Genomic DNA, 17,633 nt, shown 5'->3' with positions numbered 1-17,633 from the left:
GTTTTTCATTTAAATGTTAAGTTTTGAAATTTTGTTATATGCATTTGTCATTTTTATTTAATTTCTTTATTTTTAAAATGTGTATAGGTAGTATTTATACACATTTTAAAAATGTGTCTGCTAATGACTAAATAATAATAATACACAATTTTTTTTCACAGACTTTTTTAACCTTACCTTGCCTCTCCTGGGTACATTTTAAAGTTTAAACCACAATCTAATATATTTTACGTAGAAATGGAAACCCAGTTTTAATCAACTTCAAAAAGATCTTGTCAGAAGTGGGATTCGAACCCACGCCTCCATTCGGAGACCAGAAGACCCATGTTTTACTGGGAAGGTTTGAACCTTGAGTCTGGCGCCTTAGACCACTCGGCCATCCTGACAACTAGAAAATATCAGAAGATTTGCCGGTATCCATATTAATGATGCATTTTCTTTTCTTATGTTGTGCACGACAAAAACGTGCGCGCTTGTTCAAATTTAAAAAAACACTTAGATTGGTACATTTGACTTCCCTAAATAAAACACGACGCCAGTATATGATATAATTCGAATCTAAATATTTCTGTTTTTCATTTATGTTTTAGAAACTATTTCAAATAAGAGCAAATATTTAAGGTTTTCACTGAGAAAAGAACGTTTATTGTTTTATGAAGGGCGCAGCAGCAAAGGGATCTGCGCATGCGTGTTTGTCATCTGCGCTTACAACACATTCAACATGTGATCTGTTATTAAACACCACAGGGGCGTGGCTCTGGTTTTTAACGTGCTAGTATGTTACACCACCATTCTCTCTCTTCAGGCTTAAGAGAAAAGGAGTGAAGTCGTTACGATGTCTCTCTACCGAAACACAGTTTGGTTCCTGAAGGGTCTACAGGAATATACGAAGTAAGTCATCATTAGTGTATTTTAATTTCATTTTGTGCTTTGATAAGCACAAATCATAAAGGGTAATTTACCATCGAAAAATTATGCAGTGCACCGCTTAAAATGTCGTTTAACCCTCACCAGGGGCGGTTATGAGGCAGCGGCGAGGCGCTTTAACGAGGCGGATCTGGAGGTGAATGTGAGCGGCCGCTCGTTCATCATCACCGGAGCGAACAGCGGCATCGGGAAAGCCGCCGCCTGCGAAATCGCCACAAGAGGTGAGAAAACATGGCGTTGTTCATTCAGAAAAGAGACTTCTGACTATAGTTTGTCCTTCAATAACTGGTCAACTTGGAAAGATCTTGTACATTCCATCAAAACCCTGTTATGACATTTAGGTTAAAGTTTGACCAACAAAAGGGACGCAACAGTGACTCCTACTGGCAAAAGATGTGCAGTGCTGCTAAAAACAGCCATTCAAAGTTCATTCATAGTTTATTTTCAGGTGGGACAGTACATCTGGTGTGCAGAAATGAAGATCGTGCAAATGAGGCAAGGAAATACATTGTGGAGAGATGTAAAAATGAGGTATATTTTCCGAAGTATATTCATATACTATGAAAATGATTTCACATGCTTCTAGGACAGAAACCGTGAACTCTAGTCTGGGTTTGTCTCTCATTTGCTTTCAGAATGTCCATGTTCACCTAGTTGACATGTCCAACCCCAGGAAAGTGTGGGAGTTTGCTAGTGGATTCTCTCAGAATCACAATCTACATGTTCTGGTAAATGTATTCCAGGTTTAAGTCATATCAATGTATCAATAATAATAATAAGCTGAAACAATAAGCCACGAGAGGCTGTGCACAAAGTAATGCACATGGATTTTGCTGTTATAATGTGCGGGTAACTGCACCGATAAATTTGTTCAATCAATTGTATACAGTAACAGTAATTAATTCTTTATGATTTTAAATCATTCTTAATAATTTTTTTAATTATTCTTAACCATTTAAACTGTTTATTTAATCTTCCCCTAAGTAATATAGCATGTACATTCATGTCTGTTTATGGTCATTTTACAACTGCTTTGACTGTGACGTACATTGTCATGCTTGTATTGTCTTTTATCTTCATGTGATTTATTACCGTAGATCAATAATGCAGGTTGCATGGTCAATCAGAGAGAGCTGACTGAGGATGGCCTGGAGAAAAACTTTGCAACAAACACACTAGGTAGGAAAGTTAATTCATGTTTTTTTTCTGAACTGATGTTGATCATATGTTTTTCCCAATATGGACAACAAAGCATGAGCTTTGACTGCACTAATTTAGTTTTGCCTGTTTTATACTTAGTCACAAAGGTCACAAGCCACCCCTGTGGTAGAGAATGTTTTTAGTGCCACCCCTTGAAATCAATGGTTAAGAAGAGATAAGAGTGACTAGTCGGCTCACTCATCTTGTGTGTTTTACAGGGACGTATATACTGACAACAGCGCTGATTCCTACACTGAAGAAGTCAGAGAATCCCAGAGTGGTGAGTGTGAAGAATTGCATCCTAATGCATGGTTAATAACTATTTCCAAACATTTACACTCACAAAATTGAACATTCTGTCATTAATTACTCGCCCTCGTGTCGTTCCAAACCCATAAGACCTTTGTTCATCTTCAGAACACAAATTAAAGGGGTCATATGATGCGATTTCTTGTTTTCCTTTTCTTTAGTGTGTTATGTAGCTGTTTTTGCATGTATAAGATCTGCAGAGTTACAAAGCTCAAAGTCTCAAATGCAAAAAAAGTTCAAATGCAGAGTTTTGTGCAGTGTAGAGTAACGCGTTGTGTAAGTGTGTGTGTGTGTGTGTGTGTGTGTGAGGGGAACAGGTTCACATCACAGCGGAGTGTATAGCCCGTCAGAAATCGTCTTAACCTCGGCTTGTGTACGGCAAATACATACGAGCATCATCACTGTGTCCGTCACGCGACTCTGTTCCCCTTTCGGGCTTGCACTGATGGTACAACTAACTTGAAAGTTGAAGCTCGCGATTATGGTATGGGGCATTACATTTCTGACGTGCACTTGTGGTGTTGGGCCAATCACAATGCACTGGGAAGAGGGGCTTTGAAGAAAACGACGCGTTTGAGAGAGTCAGGGCATAGAGGAACTACAATAATGTGGAGTATTTGAAAATAATGGGTTTTTTGAACATTAAAGCATGTCAACATATTATGCTACAACAAATACACAACATAATTATCTTTAAAATAGCATCATATGATCCCTTTAAGATATTTTTGATGCTTCAAAAAAATTACGGTTGAACCACTGTCACATTGATTATATTAACAATGTCCTTACTACGTTTCTGGACCTTGATTGTGTAAGGATCCTTGCTGTCTATGGAGGGTCAGAGAGCTCTCAGATTTCATCAAAAATATCTTACTTTGTGTTCTGAAGATGAACAACGGACTTAGGGGTTTGGAACGACATGAGGGTAAGTAATTAATGGAAGAATTTTCATTTTTGGGTGAACTATCCCTTTAAGTAGCATGTTTATGAATGTTAAAACAGAACTTCCTCAACTTTATTGTTATTATCATTTTTAATTTTCATTTTTTTTTTATTAGTAAGAAAGTTTAAGAGAAATTAAGGAAATTGTTTTTTTATGATTGTTTTATTTTATAATTATTTTTATATATATATATATATATATATAAATAATTGTTGTTGTTTTTTTTTTTACAGATCACCGTGTCATCTGGTGGGATGCTGGTTCAGAAGTTAAATGTAGAGGACCTTCAGTTTGAGAAAGGCTCTTTTGACGGCACCATGGCCTATGCACAGAACAAGGTACCACTATAAACTCACAATTTAAATCAATAAAAACTTTGCACTGCGGCTTGTATTTTATATGTATTATATTGTTTGGCTTTAAAAAATCATTAACTACAAAGCATACAGAAATGTAGCCATTATGCTTTTGGTGGATTACCAATCCAGTCCATCATTCACTGTTAAAAATAATAGCACAATACAGTGGCACAGATTCCAGCAGCATCACCACTCTGCCTTTGTTACATTGACCATTATAATTGCCATTGTGGTAAACATTTTGACACTCATGTAACCTGATTTCAATTTAGCGTATTGTTTTTGATGTTTTTAGTAAAGAATCTGGAGTTATTAAATGTTAACTGTGACCTTTCTCAGAGGCAACAGGTAACCATGACCGAGCAATGGGCAGCTCAGCACAAAGAAATCCACTTCTCGTCCATGCACCCAGGCTGGGCAGACACCCCAGGTGGGCAGTTTGTGTGTGTAGTCTACATCAGCTGCAAGGAAATATATTGATTGATACAGGAATCTTGCAGTCACAAAGATGTTGTTTTGGGTTTCATCTACAGCGGTGCAGTCATCCATGCCAGATTTTCATGCGAAAATGAAGAATAAACTCCGTACTGAAGCTCAAGGTGCCGACACAGTGGTGTGGCTGGCCATATCAGATTCCGCCAGCAGACAGCCCAGCGGCCTCTTCTTTCAAGGTCAATGTGAAAACGTGCTTTAGTATTTGAACATGACTCTGCATAGCAGACTAAGTTGGCTTTCACATTAGCACTTTTGGTGCGCACTTGGGTTCGACTGACGTCAAAGTTCTGTTGAAATTGTCTAATTGAAATCTGGTTTAGACCAGGCAATCGAACCAAGTGTGAAAACACCCTAAAGCTCTCTTTAACATGTAACTGAACTTTGACCTCTGTTCCTCAAACTGATTCATTTGCAGACAGACAAGCGGTTTCTACGCATTTACCTCTGGCCTCCTCCAGGTCCTCTCCAGCTGAAGACCAGAAGCTGATGAACAAGCTGGAGGAGCTCTCTGTGAATTTCAAGTGTTAATTGGTTGGGTCAGCAGCCAAAATTCAAAGAAGCCATCATTCCAAACACAGCCTGTGATATTCATTTTCTATAACTGACAATTGCAGAGATGTGAAAAGCTCATGAATACTGTAACAAAACAGCTAACCAAAACAACCTGAAATATTTCAGATATTTCACAGCTATTGTCTGTTCTTTGAACAAATAGTCTACACTCCTAAGCATTTTTTATTATACTAGCTCGAGGAAAGAAACTAGTACATCCACTTTTTGCAATGGCGGTTTTTTGAGTTTCTCGATTTTTAAGTAAAATGACATCTGTGGTTAACATTATGCAAATGTTCTGCATTAATTGTTTACAGTTTTACTTCTAACGTGAACGTTGAAGCTGCTGTGCTAAATGAATAGAACAACCTCAAGGAATTGTTTGCATGCTTGATGAACTGTTGCAGTATGTACATAGCAGATTATTTTATTCATGAAACTAAAACTGCTATTCCAAAAAACAAACTGACATCAAGACCCAGCTGTCTTGAGGACATGCTATGCAGCACTACCTGTAACTCATATTCAAATTAAACAAATAAATGTGAAGAATTATATGAATATTCTAGACCTGCCCCTTGTATACACTTACAAATGAGTTTGTAGTTAACTAGCCAATTATTAACTAAAAATGACTTTTTATTTTTGTCAAATTGTTACGGCTGATATGATTCTTAATTAAAGATAATAATGAACAATTAATCTCTCTGTCTCAATCTTTTAGGGAAATCATGATTAAATGTTTTCACCAAAACGACTGATAAAATCCAAATTGTGTTCATGATGTTTACATGAGCTGGTAGCTGAGACTAAACCACAGGACTTGAAATGTCTTTTATTTATAGGATCAAAGAACCATTACAAACAGTAAAAGAATAACAGTGTTGCTCCAGTGACAAAAACAAATCATTTCAAAATGAATAAAGACTTTCACTCCAGTTATTATTACACTACCATTCAAACATCTGGGGTCAGTAAGACTTTATATTCCTAAAAGTAATCAATACTTTTATTCATTTTTTTGTTACAAAATATTTATTTTTCCAAGTAAATGCTTTTCCTCAAAGAATCCCGCAAAATGTATCACTATTTCCACATAAATATTAAGCAGCACTTACTGTTTTTGTTACACTACATTCATTACGATTTTTTTGGAGCAACAAATCAACACATTAGAATGATATCTGAAGGATCATATGACACTGAAGACTGCTGAAAATTCAGCTTTGCTATCAAGAGAATTAATTATATTTTCAAATAGAAAACAGTTATTTTAAACTGTAAACATAGTTCACAATATTACTGTTTTTACTGTATTTTTGATCAAATAAATGCAGCCTTGTTGAGCTTAAGAGACTCTTTTCAAAAACACAAAAAACTGACCACAAACTTTTAAATGGAAGTGTACTTTAAAATGGACATTTTTGTCAAATTGGTCCTTTTTTAAAGTTAATAGGCAATCCAACCTGCACATTTGTGCACAAAACCAGTCATAAGTAGCTATACTGGATATTTGTAGCAATAGCCAACAATACATTGCATGGATCAAAATTATCGATTTTTCTTTATGCCAAAAATCATTAGAATATTAAGTGAAGATCATGTTCCATGAAGATATATTCTGTAAATTTCCTACTGTAAATATATCAAAACTTAATTTTTGATTAGTAATATGCATTGCTAAGAACTTCATTTGGACAATTTTAAATGCAATTTTCTCAATTTTTATTATTATTATTATTTTACACCCTCAGATTCCAGATTTTCAAATAGTTGTATCTCAGCCAAATATTGTCCTATCCATACATCAATGAAAAGCTTATTTATTTAACTTTCAGATGATGCATAAATCTCAATTTCAAAAACTGACTCTTATGACTGGTTTTGTGGTCCAGGGTCACATTTGCAATTACACAGTTACAAAGTAAAGCGTCTTTATTTTGTGCCATTCCTGCTGTTTTACTTATCCGTACCCTGTGACCATTCAGCTGTACAATGAGCTATTAACAATGCCCAAATGTCCACTTGCTTGATTCAACATACAGCAAAAAAAATGCCAATTAATGTCAAAATTTGTTTTAAACCACCACCATAATATTTTCTGATCCAATGAAAGAATGAAATATTGTGAATGTTTCTTACAAGTAATTAGATGTCTATGAAACATCAGCTTTAATAAGATCAAACGCAATATTATGATGATGAAGCATTATTGAATTTCACCCTGTGTAAACAACAACATTTATGATTATGTTCACATGAAATCCTCCAATTAAATTTACTGGTATTGAAACACTAAGTGCTTACATTTAAAGAGTCAAATAGATGATGAGGAGGCAATAGCAGAGACTACTTTCCCATGCCAAAAACCACTGATTGAGGTGCGGTAAAGGCACTTAAATAGAAAACAGTTCCAGCATGCTTTGATGCAGTGTAACAAGGATTAATTTGTGTTGGGATAAGATATAAGATGATGACAGAAAGAGTGCGAAGAGTTTCACAGACAACATAACAACACTGGTTTAGGTCTATATAAACAACCTGAACTAAGCAGATTTAAACTGGACAATATTTACACGTTTGTTCCCATAACCCTCGTGCACATGCACAACTACATCCAAATGCACATGCTCAGTTCAGTGTCATGAAATCCTTGAGTTTTTCCTCCATGAGATGAAGCTGCCCGTGGAAAGTGGCCTGAACTCTGAATGTTTTCCACAAACACATGATTCTCAATTCAGGTTCAACAATGATTCTTAGTTCCTGCCTTCAGACGATACACAGGATTCTCATGATACCACTGGAGTCATGTCCCATAGCTGAATGTAAACACACCACAGATATTACAACTAGCTCAATCGCTTTATCAAACAGTACACTCACAATTGAATGGGAACAGGTGCTGACCTTGATGATTTTGTCTGTCCCAGAGGTGAGCAGCCAGCCCCTGGTTGGCTCATACTGCATGTGTATGATGCTGTGCTTACTGTCATGGAATGTTGCAGTGGGCGCCCGTCTAGACAAAAAGAAAGCTTTAGGTGATTCTAGCATGTAAGAGACTCAAAACATTGTAGACAAACAATTTGACTTACTCCTCATCTGTAATGGAGTCGTGACAACTGTCACAAACCCGCACCTCAAACTCAAATCCCATCAGAGGAATAGTGGAGCGTTTAGCGGAGCACTTTCCACACACGGCCTGGCCACACTTCCTACAGTGATGCTGGGAAAGAGCAAATCAAGCTGCTTTATACGAGATTAAAGTGTGGCCTGAAGGCTGAATAAAGGACTGCAAACTTAATCAGAAGCACTTTTCTGAAAATAGGTCTTAATGCATAATGCATTTGCAGTTCTCGTATAAATATATTTTATGCCAAGATATTTGAAATATAATTCCAGATATGTATATTGATTTAAGATATATTTTAAAACTTAATTCAATGTACTCTACGGAATATAAGTTTGGGGTCAGTAAGATTTTTTGTTTTTGAAAGAAATTATTATTTTGATTCAACAAGGATGATTCAATTAAATGTATCTAATTTAATTTAACAATAAGTTTATCAAAAGTGACAGTAAAGACATTTAAAATGTTACAAAAGATTTCTATTTCAATTAAATGCTGAACTTTCTATTCATCAGTGTATCCTGGAAAACACGTATCACGGTTTGCATAAAAACATTAAGCAGCACAATATTATCAAAGTTGATAATAATTAGAAATGTATCTTGAGCACCAAATCAGCATCTTAGAATGACTTCTGAAGGGTCATGTGACACTGAAGACTGGAGTAATAGCTGCTGAAAATTTTGCTTTGCCACCAAAGGAATAAATACAATTTTAAATAATAATATAAAAAAGGAAATAGTATTTTAAATTTTTAATAATAATAACAATAATAATTCACAGTATTACCATTTTACTGTATTTTTAATCAAATAAATGCAGCCTTGGTGAGAATGGCATATTTCAAAAACAAAACAAAAAATCTTACCGACCCCAAATATTTGAATGATTACATAATATTATATAAAAAAGTCTTATCTTACACAATTTAGCTTCTCAACTAAATTTATCTTGTTTTAAGGATGTTTAGATTTTACTGTAAAACAAGACAAAATATTGATTAATAAAGTAATTATTATTTTCATTTTAGTTTTATTTATTTTTGCAGTGGTTTTGTTCACTGTACCTGTCGCAGGCCAATTTTCTTACTGTCCCACATCTGTTTAAAGTTCCAGAAAAATGGCTGTTCACATTTCTGACACGAGTCACTGTCAAGCCACTCAGGAGTCTGAGACACAAAACAGATGAGGACATGCTTAAACTATGTAAACAGACATATGTAACTAACATAAACACCACATTGAGGCAATCTCTTTTGTACTAGACACTTCATCCTTGCTCTATACAGTATCTCTCTCACCTCTTGTCGTGTGACGTCCATGTTCCAGATAACTATTCCTCCATCTGAGCCACAGGAGATGAGCTGACGGGTGTGAGGAGCGTAACACAAACCCTGCACTTTATCACTGTCACACACACTCAAATATTAGGACCTGACAAGCGTGCCTTGCTTATTTTCATATCTTAAATACGTGACAACAATTCATATGTCCTACTTGTGTCCCTGCAGCTCAATGGCTGTGCCTTTACGGCCTCCAATGTCCCACATGATGATTGAATGATCAGAACTTCCAGAGAATAAAACCCTTTGCACAGGATCCCAACACAGGGCTGTGACATTGCCTGCACACATACATCGCGGAAATATTCAGATTCAGGTACGGCACAAGTAATGGAATACTTGTTCCCTTGTACAATATTTTGTGGATGTAGGCATGATGATTCATATATTTGTGTATCCTGAGGCTATGAGGACTTTAAGGCTACTCAGGGGGGGAAAATGACAGTATTGTCATCAAAACCACCAGGGGATGCCATCCACACTAAAATTATAGATTTTTTTTTGCTTTCTGCTGTTTTTGTTTGTAACTGAAGCCCAATTTAAGTTTCAAGTGTGAATCTCTATATATGGATTCAATAGACCATCAAATTTCAAAATGTAACCGGGATAAATAGTGTATTTTTTGTGTCTATTTGTAATGTGCTGTTTGCATACGCACCTGTGTGGCCTTTAAAGGTGGTGACCAGGCTGCAGTTGTCCTGCTCCAGCTTTAGGATTGTCACTTGACCGGAATGATCTCCAACGAAGGCATGTCTGGTTTCCACATCAAATCTTACACAGATTGTCAAGAAGCCAATGCTATATAACTTATAAACCCCTCCTGAATGTCATCGATTTACACGATTACAGTAAAATGCACCGAAATGCATTTTTTACATTAATATATAAGGTGTTTTCATTTAACAAAAAACAAAAATAAAGTGTCTTTAATTAATTTTGGATAATTTAATTTGTTATGTTCTTTAGGGCATTGTGTTGAAAAGTAATAAATTAAACCAGTCTTAGTAAAGTTTTTTTTTTTTTTTTTTTTTTGCTACAAGCCACCTCTTGATATTTCAGCCAAACCGATTTTGCATATTGCCACTTTAGGATATTTGTGGTAATGGTGAAGTGTGTCCATACTGCTGGCGTTAACCCCTTCTAGTTTATTTATGCTTTGTGCACGAAATAGACACTGACACGGTCAAAATGAGTCATCAGAGAAGCGCTAAAACATTTAAAACAACATTCCTACAACATTTAAAGGGATAGGTCACCCAAAAATGTCAATTAGGTCATCATTTACTCACTCCTCATGTTGTTTCAAACCTGTTTGACCATCTTTTGCTTAACAAAAAAAAAGAGGTTTTGAAGAATGTTGGTAACAACATGGTTTTGATTACCATTGATTTCCATTGTATGAAAAAAGAAATAAAATAAAAAAAGGACACGTTTCTCAAAATAACTTACCCCAATACCCCTTTATCTAATTTCATTTCTAATATTAATTATACATACTTAACATTCAAGTAAATTATTGGTGTTTTTGTTAAGATTTTAAAGATCAGCTGTAATTTAAAGCAGCTTATTTCCTATAATAAAGCAAAGGTAAAAATCTGTCAAATTGACGCAAACCAATAAGAAAACACAGAGAGTGTGATGACTGATTCGTGACTATAAACTTGGAGGTTTTTGGGAGATATTTCAGATCAGGAGTGGCATATGAATGGATACTGTAGTCCAGACACCCATGCTGTGGTCCTGTATGTGCCCAGCTGCTGTCCGCTCTCTGAGCAGTGCCACGTAAAGCTCTTGTCCTGACCTGTGCTTAGAACCCACTCCATCTCTAAGACAAAAAGCACCACGGTCACACCACCCTGATGAGCTAACACAAACAAAAGACAAGACACAATGAGCAAAGCAGGGAGGGATCACTTTAGCACATTCAAAAGCACAACCAATTAAGCTCTTACATATACAATAAATAAATAAGGCAGCAGAAAGTCAAATAATCACAGAGGTTGGATTTCAGTAACAAAGGAGCAAACCCAAACCACAGCACTTAATATACTTCATGTTTATACTCTGTGTGTGTGTGTCTCTATCCATAATGGTGTCATTTATCTTTTAAAACATTTACCACATGTTTTAAAGAAGGTTAGCTAGCTATTTCACATTAATTCACTTCACTTCACTTCTTCACTTAATGCCACTCTAGGCCATGACACCACCCTAGGAGCTGAGTGTTCAGATTTAGTACTTCATAATCAAGCTGTCCTGCATATAATTGACCTGACCTGACCATTCTGTACATGGCTGAATAGACCCTTCGCAGGGAGTTTGATTGGCAGGTGATCTGACCAATCATAACACTGAATCTGCCATTTGTCCAAACAATTAACCAGAAATGAGAGTAAATTTGAACTTGAAAAATGGTGTGTATTGACATCTTTCCACATTGAAAAAGAGATACATTCTGGTGTTCATTCATTTTTATTTCATGCTATACCTAGTAAAGAGGAAGAGATGATCAGTTCATGTGCTGCTTGAACTGAGGTGCTACAATGATCTGTGTCAGCACATTAAAAAGCCACAAAATGTCATTTATTTTTGGAATTTCTTTAAAAAATTACGAAATTTTAAAGTTGAGACTATGTTTCATGCCTAAAGTAACCTTCTCTGTCTTGTCCCTCAGCATGTTTTCAGTTTCTCTTTGCTCCATGTCCATGATGTATTTTTCACTGCGTGAGAACATGTATAGAGTGAGAGTGCCATGGCTTGTCGGGTGTACAAACAGTAATGAAGTGGGGCGTGTTTTTGCGAAGGGTCAGTTATGTACAGTCAGGTCCATAAATATTGGGACATCGACACAATTCTAACATTCTTGGCTCTATACACCACCACAATGGATTTCAAATGAAACGAACAAGATGTGCTTTAACTGCAGACTGTCAGCTTTAATTTGAGGGTATTTACATCCAAATCAGGTGCACGGTGTAGGAATTACAACAGTTTGTATATGTGCCTCCCACATGTTAAGGGACCAAAAGTAATGGGACAGAATAATAATCATAAATCAAACTTTCACTTTTTAATACTTGGTTGCAAATCCTTTGCAGTCAATTACAGCCTGAAGTCTGGAACACATAGACATCACCAGACGCTTGGTTTCATCCCTGGTGATGCTCTGCCAGGCCTCTACTGCAACCGTCTTCAGTTCCTGCTTGTTCTTGGGGCATTTTCCCTTCAGTTTTGTCTTCAGCAAGTGAAATGCATGCTCAATCGGATTCAGGTCAGGTGATTGACTTGGCCATTGCATAACAGTCCACTTCTTTCCCTTCAAAAACTCTTTGGTTGCTTTTGCGGTATGCTTTGGATCATTGTCCATCTGCACTGTGAAGCGCCGTCCAGTGAGTTCTGAAGCATTTGGCTGAATATGAGCACATAATATTGCCCGAAACACTTCCGAATTCATCCTGCTGCTTTTGTCAGCAGTCACATCATCAATAAATACAAGAGAACCAGTTCCACTGGCAGCCATACACGCCCACGCCATGACACTACCACCACCATGCTTCACTGATGAGGTGGTATGCTTAGGATCATGAGCAGTTCCTTTATTTCTCCATACTCTTCTCTTCCCATCACTCTGGTACAAGTTGATCTTGGTCTCATCTGTCCATAGGATGTTGTTCCAGAACTGTGAAGGCTTTTTTAGATGTCGTTTGGCAAACTCTAATCTGGCCTTCCTGTTTTTGAGGCTCACCAATGGTTTACATCTTGTGGTGAACCCTCTGTATTCACTCTGGTGAAGTCTTCTCTTGATTGTTGACTTTGACACACATACACCTACCTCCTGGAGAGTGTTCTTGATCTGGCCAACTGTTGTGAAGGGTGTTTTCTTCACCAGGGAAAGAATTCTTCGGTCATCCACCACAGTTGTTTTCCATGGTCTTCCGGGTCTTTTGGTGTTGCTGAGCTCACCGGTGCGTTCCTTCTTTTTAAGAATGTTCCAAACAGTTGTTTTGGCCACGCCTAATGTTTTTGCTATCTCTCTGATGGGTTTGTTTTGTTTTTTCAGCCTAATGATGGCTTGCTTCACTGATAGTGACAGCTCTTTGGATCTCATCTTGACAGTTGACAGCAACAGATTCCAAATGCAAATAGCGCACTTGAAATGAACTCTGGACCTTTTATCTGCTCATTGTAATTGGGATAATGAGGGAATAACACACACCTGGCCATGGAACAGCTGAGAAGCCAATTGTCCCATTACTTTTGGTCCCTTAACAAGTGGGAGGCACATATGCAAACTGTTGTAATTCCTACACCGTTCACCTGATTTGGATGTAAATACCCTCAAATTAAAGCTGACAGTCTGCAGTTAAAGCACATCTTGTTTGTTTCATTTGAAATCCATTGTGGTGGTGTGTAGAGCCAAAAATGTTAGAATTGTGTCGATGTCCCAATATTTATGGACCTTACTGTATATAAATGGAACTGGAATATATATCTTCTCTATGTTCTAGAATAATTCCAGAAATAAACTAGTTAGATTCACTTAAGGGAAAGTTTAACCAGAAATATAAGTATATATAAGTATTTTCATCACCTTCTTAAAAAAATGCACTTTGGCCATTTCCATTGCAAAAACCGTACTTGAGCTACTTTAAATAGAAACCTATAACATTTCCTAAAAATTATAAAATGAAATTTGGATAAATTTGATTAAAACCATTTTCAAGGATATCAACAAAATAAAAGAGTAGAAATATTACTTTATTTGACATATCAAATGACAGGGAGAGATAGACTGTGATGCTTGAACATGTTCATATGACTTGTGTTAAGTTAGGAAAACAAACCTAATTGTTTGAGACTGTATTTGTGACTCACCCTGATATGTTCGTGCAGGAGTCATTTGGTTGTAGTCCTCCGATAAGACAAACTCCTGGTAAGAGAAATGCCTGGCTTAATGAAGCGTAGTAACGAACCTGCCAGTGACATATTACTACATAGAAAACAGGTGTGTGTAAGAACAGTGTTTAATTAACATACCGATACTGTGCCATTTTCCAACCCTACAGAGATCCTCCTTGTCTCTGGGTTAAATGACATACATGAACACACCACTGCAACATAAGACAAAGACAATGAGTATGAGAATCTATCCAACAAAATCCATTGATCAGCATTTGACTATAAATAAACACCCTGTACTAAGAGCCAGTGACCTCACAGTCTGCAAAAGTTAACTAGAAAGCAAGCAAAAAATGTGACAACATTACTGAGAAATTAAACTCCTGTCTGAATGGGAAAGCAAGCTAAAGTTCATGCCCATACTGTTTACACTTCACCCTTTTTCTTTTGTAGTAAAATTCCTGAAGTTATGTGGTTGCATGTCCCATAATGTTTAGATCTGTTTTGCTCTCAGAAAGCTGCACAGGATCGGTGTTGGACTGAGGACTCACCTGGCATTGTGTGAAAGACACTGGGCCAGTACTGACCACTGTCCCTCTTCAACCACACACGGATTGTCCTAACACAAATTAAAATAAATAATTAAATATAATAAATCATATTTCATCTTGATTATAATATGTGCATGCATGTATTTAACAGACACTTTCTTACCAAAGTGACATGCAGTACAGTACACAAATTAGCAGGACACACATCTAAGAATGCGTGTCATTGGCTAAGATAAGTCCTAATCGCCTTATCGCCAGACATAATAAGAACTCAAACTAAATTTGGTTGGTAAGTTAAAACATTGCCAGGTTCAGGGTACTCAAAATCATAGGGCTGGGACAAAATGTTGGGCCACATATATATTAAGTGAAGAAAGGATTTTGGTTTTGCTTTGACAAATCTCTAAAACAAAAATGACGACTTTAGAAAAAAATAGTTGGGGCTGTTAAAAGATTAAATACTTAAACATTAAACATTTAATATTTAGTTTTTTTTCCTCACTACATAAAAACACCTTAAGATATTTAGTTTGTTTTTAAAGAACAAATGTGCAATTGTGCATGCATAGACATATTTTTGTACAATGCTCTTTACTATCTCTAACCTATTGTATACTTCCCCACACAGTACAGCATACTAAATAACTAGTGAGTTCTCCTCCTGGCTGGCTGCAGAAGTTGTCATGGGTCTGACGCTGACATGACCTCGGAGTACTTATTTGCATGAACATAAGGTGTGCTTGCAAAGCCAATCATATGACACTCATTACTTTGAGCTGCAAAACAATTCAGTTGGAACAATTCTTTACTGAAATCAACAGTGATAACACACACTGTACATATACATACATATATATATGAAAATAAATAAAGACACTGCAATATTGTAGTCTACAGTTTTTTTTATATATAGGAGGGCGCACTGCTGTGTTATTAACTTAATAATACATCTGTTCACAAAAAAAAAAAAAAAAAAACACTTTAGATTGGTTTACGGAGTCCACTAATGGCACTTTCTGAATATTTCTTCTTTATTAAAATTGCGAGCCTACAAATCTACCGAGACTCACAATAATACATGCAGTTTCTCCATTTCACCGAACTGCATAGAAAAACAAAATAATATAGAAAAATCATAACAATAGCCTAACGAAGTTTCGAGTGTCAATAAAAGACCCCATGTAAGGTTATTTGTGTATTGTCATTGATCATTTTACACACACTTCATTCTTTTGCCATTTCCCTTTTGTAAACGAGATTTTCCAGTTCATTCGCGAATGAGAGTCTCGTTCAATTCCGCTTTGAATCTTTTATATTTTTTCATTAAAGGGGTAAGTTATGTGTTTTATTTCAGTAGGTAAATAATTAAATACTTAACAGTTCGGACCTGAATGCTTTTTGTTCGTTTTTATTAGTTACTGAAGGCAGGAAAAGGTAGTCACGCGTTTTCGACATTGATTCGTTCACTTAAACGATTCTTATAAAAGCATCGATTCGTTCACGAACTATAAAGCAACGCGTTTAGATCCGCTTTACATTCTTACGCGCAAACGATAGATCCGTGTTTAAATATTAAAGCCTTTTTATTATTATCCTCCATTTGCACCATGTTATGATAACTGGGGATCACACTTTATTCCTCCGAATATCGTTTATTAAACCAAAAAAGGGATAAGTATGTCTCATCGACTGTGGATGTCACATGTATTTATATTACAATTTATTTATTAATGTGCCATATAACATCACTGTACAAATAAGGTGCTTTGAATATATTCTTCGCTGTAATTCTAATAGCCTATTTGTTGTGGGTTTAGTGTGCTGACCTGTCTTGAGATACGCTGATAACCCCGTCCTCTTTGGGGATGATCACAGCCGTATTCACCACATCTTGGAAACCCTCGATCTTACTCAGCAGAACGGGCTTTCGAGTCAGCGGACGAGGATGGATCTCTGCCGCCATGGTCACCTGAGTCCTCTCTCGGCAGCATAACACGCTATTATCAGACCTGCACACGGTCAGGGATGCTGCAGGTCAGCTGATTAGCTCTCGCAGCCCGTGCTGGTCACAGTCAAACACGATCTCTATGCTATGTTTCCTAAAGCCATGCGCGTGTTCTCCTCTCGCTCTCCGCCTACACAGACGATCCGACTCTTGAATGAATCACAAGTGAATGCGTTTGAGATGTGCAGCGTTGACTCTGACGAACACCATGTTTGTAGAACCGGAAGTTGAACGTCATTTCTTTTTCCATTTGATTGACATTTGTGCATGAACAACAACAATAACAAATAATAATAATAATAATAATAATAATTTGTGCATGAACAACAACAATAACAAATAATAATAATTATTATTATTTTGTACAATTGTGCTGTTTGTTCAATTTAAATAATTAAATTAACACTTTATGTCAGTTAAGTCTATTATTGTTTTCTTTTTTTGAATACTTAAACTTTTTAATGAATACTTTGTTCTCAACAACAAAACAAGAATTGTTCTATTTATAATTCGGCCTTATCATGTGCAGACAGACATCACAGAACTATTGTAGGTTCTGCATTCCTTACTAGTTTTTTTTTTTTTTTTGCTTTACTAGTTTCATTTTGCAGATTATGTGACCAATAAACATGCTATTGTATGCACTATATTATTATTATTACTAGAATTTCCTCATATTGCTTGGGTAGGTTACATGTCAAAGTGCTAATACTCAGACCAATAATGCTAACTGGCAAAGAAATAAAAGTATTTTCTTGATGCATTTACTGCTTTCATTGACTGGTTATAAACCTTGTGAAATATATGGGATTTGAAATTTGATAAAGAAAGTTGTTCCCCCCTCTAAGAAAATAATAATAAAACAATAATATAAAAATAGTAATTTTTCAAAGAGAGATTTTACTGGAACTCTTTGTTGAA

At 36.3% G+C, this 17,633-nt stretch overlaps 2 protein-coding genes across 4 annotated transcripts; one reads left to right on the top strand and one right to left on the bottom strand.

Annotated features, from left to right (window-relative positions):
• The first annotated feature begins 694 nt into the window (after positions 1-694).
• dhrs12 (dehydrogenase/reductase (SDR family) member 12) lies at positions 695-5,488 on the top strand. 2 transcript variants are annotated; one of them, XM_079426802.1, is made up of 10 exons: positions 695-891; positions 1,015-1,148; positions 1,376-1,458; positions 1,563-1,655; positions 2,025-2,106; positions 2,346-2,407; positions 3,616-3,720; positions 4,081-4,171; positions 4,275-4,412; positions 4,652-5,488. In XM_079426802.1, exons 1-10 carry the CDS (start codon positions 836-838, stop codon positions 4,762-4,764), a joined length of 957 nt encoding a protein of 318 aa, XP_079282928.1. In that variant the 5' UTR covers positions 695-835; the 3' UTR covers positions 4,765-5,488. The 2 variants fall into 2 exon arrangements, with proteins under 2 accessions (XP_079282928.1, XP_079282929.1); XM_079426803.1 differs by having other exon boundaries at positions 754-891; positions 1,365-1,458.
• Positions 5,489-5,603: 115 nt separating this feature from the next.
• Positions 5,604-16,948, bottom strand: wdfy2 (WD repeat and FYVE domain containing 2). Of its 2 annotated transcripts, none has more exons than XM_079427730.1 (12): positions 16,534-16,948; positions 14,708-14,775; positions 14,295-14,368; positions 14,133-14,187; positions 10,971-11,121; positions 9,916-10,028; positions 9,412-9,538; positions 9,216-9,321; positions 8,982-9,083; positions 7,881-8,011; positions 7,696-7,804; positions 5,604-7,607 (listed from the first exon to the last, which is right to left on the bottom strand). In XM_079427730.1, exons 1-12 carry the CDS (start codon positions 16,668-16,670, stop codon positions 7,578-7,580), a joined length of 1,203 nt encoding a protein of 400 aa, XP_079283856.1. In that variant the 5' UTR covers positions 16,671-16,948; the 3' UTR covers positions 5,604-7,577. The 2 variants fall into 2 exon arrangements, with proteins under 2 accessions (XP_079283856.1, XP_079283857.1); XM_079427731.1 differs by having other exon boundaries at positions 9,916-10,010.
• Positions 16,949-17,633: the final 685 nt, after the last annotated feature.

This window comes from Barbus barbus (assembly GCF_936440315.1).
Source record: "Barbus barbus genome assembly, chromosome: 10".
Lineage (NCBI taxonomy): Eukaryota > Metazoa > Chordata > Actinopteri > Cypriniformes > Cyprinidae > Barbus > Barbus barbus.
Note: the sequence above shows the minus strand (reverse complement) of the source record. Positions and strands in the feature narration are given on the sequence as shown.